The sequence below is a fragment of the Orycteropus afer genome, unplaced genomic scaffold (assembly GCF_000298275.1).
Source record: "Orycteropus afer afer isolate SDZICR_OR568_19922 unplaced genomic scaffold, OryAfe1.0 scaffold00419, whole genome shotgun sequence".
Lineage (NCBI taxonomy): Eukaryota > Metazoa > Chordata > Mammalia > Tubulidentata > Orycteropodidae > Orycteropus > Orycteropus afer.
Genome location: NW_006922006.1, coordinates 1538238 through 1553079, shown reverse-complemented (window position 1 = coordinate 1553079; position 14842 = coordinate 1538238). Strand labels below are relative to the sequence as shown.

The 14842-nt window shown below is 46.5% G+C and overlaps 3 protein-coding genes across 3 annotated transcripts in view; 2 read left to right on the top strand and 1 right to left on the bottom strand.

The window, feature by feature from the left end:
- Positions 1-7592, top strand: part of TMX2 (thioredoxin related transmembrane protein 2) — a 9633-nt gene extending 2041 nt beyond the window's left edge. The window contains exons 2-8 of the mRNA XM_007953854.2: positions 4657-4717; positions 4944-5057; positions 5366-5442; positions 5682-5788; positions 5953-6018; positions 6098-6227; positions 7446-7592. Of these exons, the coding sequence (XP_007952045.1) occupies positions 4657-4717; positions 4944-5057; positions 5366-5442; positions 5682-5788; positions 5953-6018; positions 6098-6227; positions 7446-7592 (702 nt within the window). The remainder of the gene's footprint in view (positions 1-4656; positions 4718-4943; positions 5058-5365; positions 5443-5681; positions 5789-5952; positions 6019-6097; positions 6228-7445) is intronic.
- A 1633-nt stretch (positions 7593-9225) lies between these two features.
- Positions 9226-9805, top strand: SELENOH (selenoprotein H). The gene is made up of 3 exons (XM_007953853.1): positions 9226-9347; positions 9426-9571; positions 9705-9805. Exons 1-3 carry the CDS (start codon positions 9226-9228, stop codon positions 9803-9805), a joined length of 369 nt encoding a protein of 122 aa, XP_007952044.2.
- Positions 9806-11900: 2095 nt separating this feature from the next.
- BTBD18 (BTB domain containing 18) overlaps positions 11901-14842 on the bottom strand; it is a 5433-nt gene continuing 2491 nt past the window's right edge. Inside the window, exon 2 of the mRNA XM_007953900.1 lies at positions 11901-13909. Within this exon, the coding sequence (XP_007952091.1) occupies positions 11901-13909 (2009 nt within the window). The remainder of the gene's footprint in view (positions 13910-14842) is intronic.

Here is a 14842-nt window from a genome sequence, read left to right as displayed (position 1 = left end):
AGTCAGCCCTGACTCATAGTGACCCCTCCTTGGGTTTCCGAGGCAGTATCACTACGGAAGTAGGATTGCCCAACCTTCCTTCCGAGGAATGGCTGGTGGGTTTGAACCGCCAGCCTTCTGGTTAGCAGTCAAGTGCCTTAGCCACTATGCTACCAGAGCTCCTAGAGCTCCTATAGTAGCCAGTTTTTATTTTCCAGGATAATTCATGTTTTACTGATTTATCTTGGTGATTGGGAAGATGGAGTATTAGAGTAAATAATGTTAGCAGCATTAACAGGTGAACTTCAAGATTTCAGTGACTTAATAGAATAAAAGTTTATTTCTATTAAATAAAGGGAGAGAATCATGCATTGATTTTGCCTTTCCTGTGTATTGTGTCTTTTGTGTTAGGGCCACCAAAGAATTGATAAGGGAACGTTGAGTTTTTTAAATAAAATAATTTGAGTTAATAAATACAGAAGAAGTGATAGACTTTAAAAATCATCTTTTTAGCAAACCTTGATGAAATAATGCACCTAGGCAGTGATCATCTGTGGATGCTTCAATCATCAGATGAAAGGCTGATATGTCCCCTGAAGTGAGTCCCACTTGTGATGTTTTTTTTTTTTTTCAGCTATATTTACACCTTTTTATTGAGGTTTGAGTGAACGTTTATGGAGCAAATTGGCTTTCCTTTCAGCAATTCATACGCATTTTGTTTTAGGACATTAATTGCAATCCCCACAATGTAACAGCACTTTTCCCACTTTATCCTAGTATTTACCGTTTTCATTCACCCTTTTTTCCTCTCCCTTCCTGCCTTCTGAGTTTTATCCCTGGGGAAATGCTTCTGAGCTCATATGACTGATTGTTGTACAGAGTGTGTACCTCCCTGGTGTTACTGTTCATCTTATAGGCCTGTCTGTTGTTTGGCTGAAAGTTGAACTGTGGGGGTAAGTTTAGTTCCAGGCTTGAAGGGTGTCTAAAGGCCATAGCCTTGGAGGTTCCCCCAGTCTCTGTCAGACCACTAAGCTTGGTCTTTATAATGACTTTAGTTCTCTGTTTTTCTCCCATTCTATCCAGGATCTTCTATTGTGATCTCTTTCAGAGCGGTCAGCAGTGGTGGCCAGGCATCGTCTAGTTCTTCTGGTCTCATCATCATGGAGGCTGGGGTTCATGTGGTCCTTTAGTCCTTTGGACTAATCTATGATGTATTCTTGCCAAAAAATTCGGATTTCCTTGTATTTAAACTTCTAGATCTCATTTCTACTTTATAAGGAACGTGGAAGACAGGTGATCATTATAAGGAGAACACATACCATGAATCCAGAAAGTGGCGAAGTTGACAGCACCAGTGACTCGCTATCTTTAACAGATAATAGCATGGGGTAAAAAGGAAGAGCAGCATGTCCATTAGAGAGTAAAGAGACCAAAGATGCATTAATCAGATGAGGTGTATGCATGTTGCTTGGATCCTAACTTGAACACACAACTGTACAAAGACATTTTGAGACAATCAGGATCCTGTGACTGAAACCTAAATATTAGATGACAGGAAGCCTAGTGGCACGATGGTTGAAGTGCTCTTTTGCCAACTCAAAGGTTGGTGATTTGAACCTGCCAGCCACTCTGTGGGAGAAAGATGTGGCAGCCTGCTTCCTTAAAGATTTATGGTCTTAAAAGTCCTATGGGGGCAGTTCTGCTCTGTCCTGTAGGGTTGCTAGGAGTTGGAATCGACTCAACAGCAGTGGGTTTGGTTTAACAGTTAACAGTTCCTTGCTATCAAGTGTGATAATAGTATTATGGTGTGTGTATGTGTGTGTGTGTTTTTAAAGCCCTTATCTGTAAGAAATGTATATTGATATACTTAAAGGTGAAATGATATAGCTGGAATTTGCTTTAAATTTCTCTTGCAAAAAAAAAAAAAAAAAGGGTAGCATGGATGAAATTGAATCAGATTAGCAAAATGTTGATTACTGTTGAAGCTGGGCTAAGGGGTTCATTAAAGTATCTGTTTTCTTTTGTGTATGTTGGAAAGTTTCCATACTAAAAAGTTTCAGTGTAATGAATACACAGATAACAACCAAAGGAGCTTTGCTCTCGTAGCTGTTTTGGACCTACGTTCCTTCTGTCTTCAGTCTATATAGCCTTGTGGTCATCCTGCCATTGCCCAGTCAACACATGAAAAAAGCAAGCTGGAATGGGAGGGCATGTCTTCTCCCTACTACCTGGGTACAGAAGTGGCATATCACTTCTGCTCACATTCCATTCAGAAGTGCTGGTCTCACAATTCTGCCTACACGCAGGGAGGTTGGGAGATAAAGTACAGCTGTGGTGTCCCTAGGGGGAAAGGATTTGGACTTTGTGTAGCCAGTCTTTACCATAGACCCTTTCTGTCTTTAGGAAATATTCCTTTGGCTCTTGGTTGATTCTGGCACAAATGGTGAAGTGCTTGGCTATTAATTGAAAAGTTGGCAGTTCAAATCTATCCAGGGGCACGTTGGAAGGAAGGCCTGGCAGTCTACTTCTGTCAAATCAGCCACTGCAAACCTTGTGGAGCACATGAATACTCTGATGCGTGTGAGGTTACCATGAGTCATCTATTCAGTGGCAACTGGTTTTTGTCTCTTGGTTGACCCCAGTTCTTTAAATTCATCTTCCCACATTTTTTTTAATGTTTATTGATCAACATTATTTATTAACTATAGACCAAGCCTTGTTCACATATCGTCTATTGAACCTTATGAAGTAGGTACTATCCTCACCCCTGTTTTACACATGAGAAATTGACTCTCTGTGTGTAGGTGTGTAGTTGATCCTCATCTAATGGTTCCTTTTTTTTTTTTTTTAATTTTTATTGTGATTTGAGTGAAAATTACAGAGCAAATTTGTTTTCCATACAGCAATTCATACACATTTTGTCTCATGCCACTGACCACAATTCCCCACAGTGTAACTGCTCTCTTCCCGCTTCCTCCCTGTAGTCACCTCTTCCCTGTGTCCTTCTTTCCTATTCATTCCTGCCCCCTGAGCTGTCTCCCTGTGCAAACATTGCCCTTCCGTTCTCATGGTTGATCACTCCAAGGAGTGTATCTGCCTCATGTAAATGTTCACCCTATATGCCTGTCTGTTGTTTGGCTAGAAGCCATAGAAGTGGCTTCAATTCGTCTTTTAAGTTCTAATTCAAATCCACCCAATTTTATTCAGGAAAACCTTTCCTAATTTCTCTTTAATGTATCATGTTTACCAAGGTCTGTTATATTTCCCCTTTTTATATGTCTGTATCTATATCAGTTTGTTTTTTAGAGGAGATTGAGGTTGTAAACATAGGTCCTTGAATTATAGCTGTAAATCAATAGGTTGATTCTGTCTAAAATAATGATTTGGATCTCTGTATATTCACAAGGAAGAGGTCTGGTGGTGTAGGGGGTAAGGCATTTGGCTGTTTACCAGAAGGTCGGTGGTTCAAACCCACCAGCTGCTCGACAAAAGGAAAATGAGGCAGTCTACTTCTGTAAAGATTTACAGCCTTGGAAACCCATGGGAGTGGCTAAGAGTTGGAGTCAGCTCGATGGCAGTGGGTTTTGTTTTGGTTTATATACACAAGGAGCCCTGATGGTGCAGCGGTTCAGTACTCAGCTACTAACTGAAAGGGTGATGATTCAAACCACTCCATGAGAGAAAGATGTGGCAGTCTGCTTTCGTGAAGATTTTGTTGTTGTTGTTGTTGTTCATGAAGATTTACATCCTTGGAAATCTTACTCCATCCTGTAGGGTCACTGTGAGTCAGAATTGAATTTTTGGCAACAGGTTTAATTTATATAAGTGATTCTTCTTGTTCATTGCAGTAATTGCTCTTTGGAATTATCTTGTTCATTTCTTTGCCTTGTTTATTATCTGTCTCACTTGCTCACATGGAGCCTGCATTTTAGAAAGTGAGAAAGAACTGTAAAGCAAAGGTGTTGAAAGGGGCCTTAAAAGAGCTCTGAAAGCTCCCTTCAGCTCTTGAGTTACAGGTAAAATGCACAGATTATCACTGTGAATATTGGGTAGAGAGGAATGACTTGACTTAAGCAAAACCAACAAATTATTCCAGATAGTATATTAATGATGTATTACCAATAAAGCTTCCCTAGAAAAGTTTATCTTACCAGTCACCCTAAGTTGGTTAAAGTAATGTCTTACATTTGTACACCATGTCATACTTTATACAGTCTTTTCACATCCATGGTCTCATTTAATCCTCGCAGTCAGTCAGTCACTGCCGGCGAGTCGGTTCTGACTCATACGAACCCCTCGGATTTCTGAGATAGTATCACTATGGAAGTAGATTGCCCAGTCTTCCTTCCGAGGAGTGGCTGGCTGGTGGGTTTGAACCGCCAGCCTTCTGGTTGGTAGTCACATGCTTTAGGCACTATGCTACCAGGGCTCCCGCACTAGCAGTTTGAAATGGGTGTTCAGTTGAGGAAACCAAAGCTCAGAGGCTAAGTGATTTGGTGAGAGGCACCCAGTCAGGTTGTGGCAGGGGTGGGTGTTTTCCCCATTCCACCCGAGCAGACTCCAGTTATCTCATTGTTCGCATCACTCCTGGGTTTTCTGTGGTATTTGACATCCTTGTCCTTTGGTGCTCCTGCCCTCCTGTCCTCATGGCATTCCTGTCGTTTGATTCTGTGGCAGAGAGAAGTGGAGATCTTGATGTTTCTCAGCGCCATCGTGATGATGAAGAACCGCCGCTCCAGTAAGTGTAGCTCAGTCTCTTGCTGCTGAGGCACAGCGCCCTCTGGGGGCGCTTTCCTTTGTGTGATGAGAGGGGTGGTATTTGGTGAACTAGTCCCACAATCCATGCCAAGGCTGAACTTGATCTTGGGATCCCCACCACCTTCTCAAACTGCCCTAGGAAGAAGGACAAATCACAGGATATCGGTGCCTACAGCTTACTGTGACCTGTGACATCTGTTTTTCAGTCACCGTGGAGCAACATATAGGCAACATCTTCATGTTTAGTAAAGTGGCCAACACTATTCTTTTCTTCCGCCTGGATATTCGCATGGGCCTGCTTTACATCACGCTCTGCATAGGTGAGGACATTGCCTTTCTTTAGATCCCTTCTAAGATTATGTTGTAAAGAGGGTTGGTTGTGGGAGCCAAATTCCAATTCCAAACCAGTTTCTCTACCCTTATTGCATATCTCTCACCTAATTAATGATGTATGTAGCTCAGATGACTAGAGTGTACAGAGGCTTTATGTTAAGACGAAGGGAATGTATCCAAATATGTCCACAGAGTGAGTATTCTTGGGGAGCTGAAGTCTTTGAGTGGGTTTGGAAGTAAACCCCCTTGCCCAAGGCCTTAGAGACTTCTTGTGACATCTCCTTTCTGTGTTTAGTGTTCCTGATGACGTGCAAGCCACCCCTGTACATGGGCCCAGAGCACATCAAGTACTTCAGTGATAAAACCATTGATGTGAGTACTTCTTCCTCCTGCATCTGGGCTGCGGGGCGGGGGTGTGTGTGGGGTGCTTCATAGTTGTGCTCTCTGTTTACCAGGAGGAGGAGCATGGGATGGAAGTCAAGGGCACTGTGGCTTATTACAGGAGCTAGAGAAGAGGGAAGAGGGGAAGTCAGAAAGGAATTAAACACTAAAGTCTGAGCTTTCCCAGGAGCCTGTATGGTCCAGCTCGCTGTTCCTCCCCTGTGTGGCAGGAGGAGCTGGAGCGGGACAAGAGGGTCACTTGGATTGTGGAGTTCTTTGCCAACTGGTCTAATGACTGCCAGTCATTTGCTCCTATCTACGCAGATCTCTCCCTCAAGTGAGTAGTGTAGAGGGAGGGATGATGGGAGACACTGTGATGCTGTACCACCCCCGCAAGGCTTTGGCCTGGATTTTGTTCACTGCCCCACCCAAAGTTGGCCCCTTTCCCTTCCCTTGAGCTGTTCTCTTCTTTCAGTATGTTAAATGCTATATTCTTCTCAGGTACAACTGTACGGGGTTAAATTTTGGGAAGGTGGATGTTGGCCGCTACACTGATGTTAGTAGACGGTATGTAAGGAGCTGGGCGGGTCTTTGCTTTATGTGATGTACATGGATACACTTACACAGTCATTTCTGGGCCCTGTAGGTATAAAGTGAGCACATCGCCCCTTACCAAGCAGCTCCCTACCCTGATCCTATTCCGAGGTGGCAAGGAGGTAATGCGGCGGCCACAGATTGACAAGAAAGGACGCGCTGTCTCTTGGACTTTCTCTGAGGTACCTGAAAGGATGGGCAAGTGGTTTGGAGAAGGGTATGTTACAGTAGATGGGCTTTGGAACCCAACCTGGATTTGATTCTCAGCTCTCTTGCCTGTCTACTAGTTTCATTCATTGTTGTTGTTGTTATGTGCTGTCGAGTCAGACCCGACTCATAGCGAGCCCTCCTTGGGCTTACAAGGCAGGATCTCTATGGAAGTAGATTAACCAACCTTCCTTCCGAGGAGTGGCTGGTGGGTTTGAACTGCCAGCCTTCTGGTCAGCAGTCAAGTGCCTTAGGCACTACGCTACCAGAGCTCCTTTTCATTCATTAGCACATGTATATTATGCTTCTCCTATGTCCCAGGCCTGCTAGCACTGGGAACAGTTATATGTAAGCCTTATCTCTGAGGCTGTGTACCTCTAGAGGTTCCTTGTTGGGAAATTGGAGACAGTAACACCTGACTCACAGGGTTGTTTTGGAGATTGCACTAAATAATGTATGTGTAACTCTTGACAAAGTGATTGGCACACAATCCAAACCCACCGCCATGGAGTTGATTCCAACTCATAGGGACCCTTTAGGACATAGTAGAACTGTCCCAGAGGGCTTCCAAGGCTGTAAACCTTTATGGAAGCAGACTGCCTCATCTTTTTTCCACAGAGCAGCTGGTGGGTTTGAACCACTGACCTTTTGGTTAGCAGCCAAGTGCCTTAACCACTACACCACTCGAACTTCTTTCTTAACTGTAATAGCCACTTTTTATTTTCCAGGGTAATTAATATTTTACTGATTCAGGCAGCTGAAGGCTTCAACCATTATGCTACCAGGGCTCCTGGAACATAATGTTGTTGTTGTTGTTTACCATCGAGTCTAAAATGTTTGTTGACTTTCTCTAGCTACCCAGAAAGCAGGAAGGTTAGGGCAGGTTTCTCTCCTTTGGTTCCTCCTTCCTTAAACTGTCTAAATGGAGTCCCTGTGTGTTAGAAATGGTTAATATGCTGTATCACTAACTGAAAGGTTGGTGGTTCAAGTTCACTCATAGGCACCTTGCAAGTCAGGCCTGGCCAATTACTTCTGAAAAATCAGTGAATGGAAACCCAATGTATCCCAGTATTTTGGGGATACACATGGGGTGGCCATGAGTCAGAGTCAGCTTGATAGCAACTGGTTTCCCACAAGGAGCTCTTAACTCTCCCTTCCAAATTGAACCTGATGTGTGCATTTCTTTCATGCAGGAGAATGTGATCCGAGAATTCAATTTGAATGAGCTGTACCAGCAGGCCAAGAAGCTGTCAAAGGCTGGAGACCATATCCCTGAGGAGCAGCCTGAGGCCCCAACTCCCACCACACCACCAGATGGAGAAAGCAAGAAGGACAAATAGGACCCTGCCTTATTAGTGCCCCTTCTCCATCCAGACCCTTCCCAGGCACCAAGGAGGCCCTGACTGACCCTCTGCAGCCTCCAGCCTCTCCAACCTTGCCTGAGGCTGTGGCCCTTTCTTATTTATTGTTCGTTTCTTTGTGCCTAGGGAAGGCAGGGTACGGCTTCTGATATTAAAGAGGCAACAAGGGAACTGTCCTGCACAGTTGGAGGAGGCCTCCCCTGCCACCGCCCACCTTCTCTTTCACTAGAGGATGGAAAAGAAATCCCACTTAACAGAGGAGGAAACGGTTTGCCCTCAAGTTTGGATTTCCTTTGTTTGTTTCTTCTTACCCTGGGGTGGGTCAGCATGTCAGCTGCTGCCTGCCAGTCACCCGTCTCTACCACTGTCTGTGGTCATTACTATTAGTGGGTCTGTACAGCCTGCTTAGATTAAACACTGACATCCTATGCCAGGGCAGAGGCAGCACTAAGATTTTTCTTTATAGGTCTCAAAGACCCTCGCTTCCTTAGGCCTTTCTGGCTTGGTCTATGGCCTTCTTTAAAAAGTATAAGCCTAACTTTGTCACTGGTCCTGCAGAGAGACCTTTACTTAGTTTTCATCATTGAGGACAGTATTGAATAATGCCTTACCTTTTGGAGACTGAGGGAGGGATGTAGAGGCATTGTTTGGTGAGGCCTGGGGCTGGGGAACCCTGGGCAAGATTGGGATTTCTATTACAACAACCCAATTTCAATTACCCCTCCTACTGCCCACCATCAGCTAATCATTTTCCATAATAAAAAAACTGCGATTTCCTTTTGATTGTGCCTTTGTGTATTTCTTTTGTGTTGAAAGGCCAGGCAAAGTTTGATTCCTTTTAATGCCAGGCATTTGTCCTCAGGATTGGCAAGAGCAGTGGGAGCCTAATTTCCATTAAGGGGTCAGTGGTGGCAACATGGTAGAAGTCTCTCCTTCCAGATCTGGGTTCCTTTCCAGACAATGTACCCTATGCACTGCCCTCCCCTATCCCGCCCTGCTGCCCTGAAGCTCAACAGGTTTCAGGTTTCCAGACTATGGTGCTAGGAAGAAGGGCCTTGTGATCTCAATTTATGAAAATCAGCAAGGAAAACCTGAAGGATCCCAAAGGTCTGTCATGGAGCTGGTCAGGACCAGGCAACTCACTGCTGTGCAGGGGTTGCCATGAGTCGGGACTGACTGGCCGCTAATAAGTCTCCTTAGCCCCAGAGTACAGATCGCCAGATTAGGTGTGGACTAGGTGGTCCACGGGTCCTAGGGAGGAGGGCTTGGGGTCACCGGGCGGTGGCGCACACCGTCAGCCTGAGAAGTGCAAGTCTGTTTAGCCTCAACGCTTGTTTTTGGAACTACCTAGTCCCCGCCCCCTTCGCTGCATTCCCCGCCCCAGCACTGGTGCTCTGGGTACCCCTCTCCACCTGCAGTGGTTGTGCCCGAAGGTCCCGCCTCCAGACCACGTGTGCGCCCCGGGCTACTCTTTCCGCCCAATCTGCAGCTGCAGCCCACGCGGAGCGGAAGTTTTTGGCTGCGGCCTGGACTGCGGCGCTAGGCCCCCATTATCCAGTTCAGCTTAGCGTTAGGCCTCAAGTGGGCTCTTCCTTGTCGGGCTCCAGGCGCTATGGCTTCCCGCGGGAGAAAGCGGAAGGCTGAGGCAGCGGTGGTCGCGGCGGCGGATAAGCGAGAGAAATCGGATGGCGGTCAGGAGGCGGTGGAGGAGACGGTCGTCGTCATCGAGCATTGGTGAAGCCTGGGAGAGTCGTGGGGGGCCGAGGACGTCGCGGACCGCCGCCTGCCTCTAACCTTCCGGTCTTTTTCTAGCACGAGCTGACGCGTTTACGGGCGCAACGCCGCGGCCCTGAGCCAGGCGCTGCGCCAGGTGGCCCCCGAACTTTCAGTGCAGGTGAACCCCGCCAAGCCCCGGAGGGGCAGCTTCGAGGTGAAGCTGCTGCGCCCTGACGGCAGCAGTGAGTGTGGGTCCGGGGGAGAGGGGCGTGGGGTCGGATCGAGAAAGAGCTGTCTCCGGAACCGCGGCCCCTTGGTGACTGTGAGCTGCTCGTGAGTCTCGAAGTAATTTTGCTTTGTTCGGCCCTTGCACAGGTGCGGAGCTCTGGACTGGGATTAAGAAGGGGCCTCCACGCAAACTCAAGTTCCCTGAGCCTCAGGAGGTGGTGGAGGAGCTGAAGAAGTACCTTTCATAGGGAGGTTTGGGCCGAAGTCCTCAGGCTGAGGTTTGAAACGGGAGATGGGGAAGGGAAGAGGGTGTGTTGATGGTGCCCTTAGCGTTAAAACTGTAACCACACGGGATTTGCACTTTCTAAACTCTTAACGTGATCTCAGGATTTCCTCTTGGGAATGCCCCTTCCTTTTTTTATTAGCAGGTAAAAATTGAAACGGGCAAAAAGTTAGTCTTCTGTGTAGTATGCCGTTCAGCATTAACTCCGTGTTCCATTCCTTGAGCCAAGTTGTAGACTACTAAGGTAATGTAGGAGCTCTGGTAGCATAGTGCTTAAGGCACTTGACTGCTAACCAGAAGGCTGGCGGTTCAAACCCACCAGCCACTCCTCGGAAGGAAGATGGGGCAATCTACTTTCGTGGTGATACTGCCCCGCAAACCCAAGGAGGGGTCACTGCAAGTCTAAGTCGGGTCCGACTCGTTCGCAAACAACAACGATAATGTAAATGAGTTTTTCTAGAAAAGCAATTTATGCCCGTTGGCGATGCAGTTGATTATTGCTCTGTGGATATGGACCAGTTTTGTACTTATTTGAAAATTAATCTCCACATGCCTAATGGTGTTCTATATTTTAATTCCTTCGACGAGTTGCGAATTTTATTGGTTTCTTCCCTCATTGGTGAATTAAAATCTTTGACATGTGTTTTTATATTCATATGAGTAATTTTTACCTTTAACTGGCAAAAATCTTTTTGTGTTACCTCATGTGTGCTTTCTCTTCCTCTCAATTGTTACAGTCTTCCGTTGATTGATCTCCTGCTGATAATGTTCCTTTCCACCAGATACACTGAATTGGAATCTACATTTTTAACAAGATCCCCTGGGATCTTACAGATCTGTGTAAGATGTAGATTCCAATTTAATGTATCTGGGGGTGGGAATGCACATTTTTTAGCAGGTCCTTTAGCTGGTTTGAAGACCTGATTGTTACCAATGTGTTGTTAGTGGTCCAGTGTGATCTGTAACACTGCATTGGAGTGCCGTCACTCCTGGTCACAAGAATTTGACTTGTGTCTTTCTAACGCTTTACGCAGTGCTTTGGCATGTTAGGCACTTAACATCTGGGGGTAGATATGATCCTTAGGCTTCAGGGGTGAGGGGAGGGACACGTCTTCGTTGGGCTTTATGATTGCTTGGGTCCCTTCTCTAATCTTTTTTTCCTTCTCACATTTGCAGCCCTCTGTCCCTGGTAATGTTGGAACATTTATGACGGAACATGGTTAAACTTAAGTCATGTGCCTGAAGCCACAGTTTCTTTCCTTCCAGAAATGAAGGTTCAGTTGTGAGGCAACCCTCTAGTAAGGTCCTGCAAGTTTGTGGATTTGGTTTAATAAAAGTTCTTGATAAAGTACTTGAGTAATAGAGTGAAACTTAATCATATGGTGAGGGATGGACAAAAGCCAGCCTGGTGGGACTAGTCCCTTTTATTTTTCATAGCCCAAGGTCACTATGTAGTCTGGAACTTGTAGAGCATATAAAACACGAGCAAAAACTATGGTGGAAAAGTAAATAATTTACTTTGTAAAAAAACAACTGTTTCAGTTCATTTCTTGTGATTATAGAAGTCTCTCTTCCAGGCCCCTGCAGAGGTTATGGCTAGACTTCCCACACTGGCAGTGAGGAAGCTCCATACACGTTAGGTTCTAGGTAATGTCCTTTTACTACCACTTGCTAGTGTTCTGCTACCAACACCATTTCATCTTCTGGAACATTTTCTCTTAATAGAACCCATACCAGAGGGTGTTCTTGCTCAACTTTTCATGAATTAGCATGAAATCACATGGGAGACCTGGCTTTGTTACCTATGGCCTGCTGGAATTAGAGACTGTAGTTTATAGTTTTCATTTTCTGACTGACTGGAAAATAGATTGCAGGAAGAGTTCATTATTTTCTACCCATGGTACACTTCTGTCTGGCTCCCTGAGAAGGGAGGAGGAGACCTACAAAGAGCTAGGATATATCTGCCTCTTGTGCCAAGAGGAAGCCCCTCTGCCAGGATACCTTTTGCTAGCCAACATTTTCCACCTTCCCAGGGCCCCTAACCTGCCCTCCTCTCTCCACTATGTTAATATATCTACCTCTGTTTCAGACTCTGAGGAAGGGTCAGGCCATACAGAGGGAACACTGGTGGGCACCAGCCTCCCCTCTGCTGTCCAATCCACTACATCAATCTCTTCCTCTTCAGAGTTGACGGGAAGTGGCCCTAGCAGCTCAGAGTTACCAGTTACCTCCTTGCCTGCCTCTGGAGCAAACAGGGATACTTCCAGCCCTGTCTCCACCCAGTCTGAACAGGAAGCGGGGAGGTCAAGAGAGTCAATATGGAGAAGTTTGTCTTTTTGACCATCCAGTGGCTGGGAGCCTGTAATTTCAAGGTCCGGAGTCCAAGAGCCTCCCACTGAAAGTGCCTCGGCTCCGCTCATCTCTGAGGGCATAACAAGTGGACTCAAGGGTTCGATTGGCTCTTTGTTCTCAGAGGACATGACAAGGAGGCTCAGGGGCTCAACTGGCTCTTTGTTTTCACAGACAGGTTCCTTTTCCAATCCTGTGAGCTCCCTGGGCCAGAGTTCCACATCTGGCAAACACCATTCTTCCATCCAGTTCTTTCCTGTTTCTGTCAGGTGATAACTGGGGGTCCTGCAGCCCTCAGCCCTGGGACTCTCCAGAGACCCTATAGGTGGCTCAGTGTCAGAACGACAGAGCATAAAGTCCAGGATCTCCTCCAGTTCACTGGTGGCAGCAGCACTTGTGATTCGGTACTCCTCAGCTTCACAAGGTTGCCCAAGCAGGGCTGTGTCAAATGCACAGGGCTCTCTGCAGTCATTGTCTAACACAGGTTCTTTCCCTACCAGCTCTGGACTGGACTCAAACTCAGACTTCACCACTGGGTGGTCTGGGGAGTGGCTAGCAGACAGCAGAATGTCTTGTAGCCTAGAGCACACAGGGGAGTCTTGACATAGGTCTATTTGAGCAGATGACATTCCCTCTTCGTTAACAACAGAAGATGGCTGAGTCCCTGGAGGCTTCTCTAAGTCTCTCCCAGATTCTGGGATCTGAAGGGTATCCTGAGAGTCTTTAAGGGGAGGCTCCTGAACCACCTCCCAGCAGGTTCCATTGACAATCTTCCGAAGTTTCACTCTCCCAACCTGCCCTTCCTCTGCAGAGTCTGAGTTAAGGGTCCTGCCTTCAGGGCTCCGCTTCTTGCTCCCAGCTGTCTTTCCAAGACCACAGGGGCTTGGAGTGCTCGGCAGAGGACTGGCTTTCCCTGGATTCTGCTTGTCCTCTGGCACTTCTTTCTTTATACTCCTCTGTCGCCAAAGACGCCGCCCAGGGGCTGTGGGTACTGAGCTGGGTCTGCTTAAAATGCTGGGACTCTTGGATGTACACACATCAGGAGACGGTTTTGAGCGGCTTAGCCTGATCTTTCTGGGCAACAGTCTTTCCTTCACAGAGGGGTACAACGTAGGTGGGGAAAGAGCTGTAGGGCCAAGGTCAGGGTCACTCTTGTTCTCCTTAGGCCCTTGACTATGGCTTGATGGTGAAGAGCTTTTTTCTTGATTTGGGCAGGCTCTGGGCCTCCTTTTGAGCAGAAGTGTGCTAGACAAGTTCTCTGCATTCTGTTGACCAGTCTTCTCCTGGGGCCCCTCCTCCTTCCCTGAGGACTTTAATCTCACTGTCCCAGGAGAACATGGAGTTTGATTAACAGGCAGTGGAGCTCGAGGGTGGCGGCTGGGTGCCACCACCCTGGCAGAGATTGGAGGTTGTAAACACTCCCGGTTCAGTCTTCGGCCCTGAGTGGCCTTCACCAGCTTTCCACCCTCTAGCTGAAGGGATTCTAGCTCTGATACACGGAGCTGACGGGCAGCAGACAGCACATCATGGACTTCTTCTAGAGATAATTCCATCTCGGCGGTGTAGAGGAAGCCCACCACCTTCCTAACGGCCCTGATCTTCAGGCCCCTCAGCTCCAGCACCACCTTCCGACCCTGTGCTGGCTTCTCCCGCTCCAGGCGCTCTGTGAAGAAGGGGCTGCAGGCTGACAGGATGCAGCAATGGGCTGGGACTGCCTCACCTGTAGGGAAACCCAAACACAGACAGGCATGTTCCACAGGCTAAGCATAGACATTATTACTCAAATACACTGCCCTTCTCTCATCTTCCCTTCCATGGAAATCCAGGTAGGAGAAATCTGTTCCCTCTGCTTGCCTGGAACCTTCTGCCATTACCTTTTTCCTAACTTGTTTTCATTTTTCAAAGAAAGTTGGGCAATCTACTTCCATAGTGATACTGCCTCAGAAACCCAAGGAGGGGTCTCTATGAGTCGGGTCTGACTTGACGGCACAAAACAACGACAGCAGCTTAGATATCACTTCCCTCAGAAAGCATTCCTTTGAGTTACATGCTCCTGAGCACAGAAGAGGTACTCTGTGGCTATCATAGTGCTTGACTATCTGTACTAGAATTGCTGTTCTTTTTCCCTACACTCTAAGCTCTGTGAGGACAGGGACTACATCTGTCTGTTTACTGAGGTACATTCACTGCTTGACACAAAACGGGATCAAATACTTGCAGAATTATTTTTTTACTTAAAGTTAAAAAAAAAAAATTTTTATAGAAGCAACTTGGGTTCTAAAAGAAAGCACAAGCTTTGGAGGCAGATAATAAAGGTTCAACATTCCTAAGCTCTAGCTATCTGGAGTCACCTTCTCTTGGACCTTCCTTCTCTTGAGGGACTAAACAAGCCACAGTCTGTAATCTACATGGATAGCTTGCAAGCACTTTTAATACAACCTTTCTAGAAATTGAACTCATTATTCCCTACCCCCCAAAAAATCTCTTCATTTCCTACTTCAAAATAAGGTATCATATCCATCCATTTACCCAAGCCTGAACACTAGAAGTCATCTTTGATTCTTTTCTATCTCCTACCCACCTCATTGGTAACTCTGGTAGCATAGTGCCTAAGGCATTTGACTGCTAACCAGAAGGCTGGCGATTCAAACCC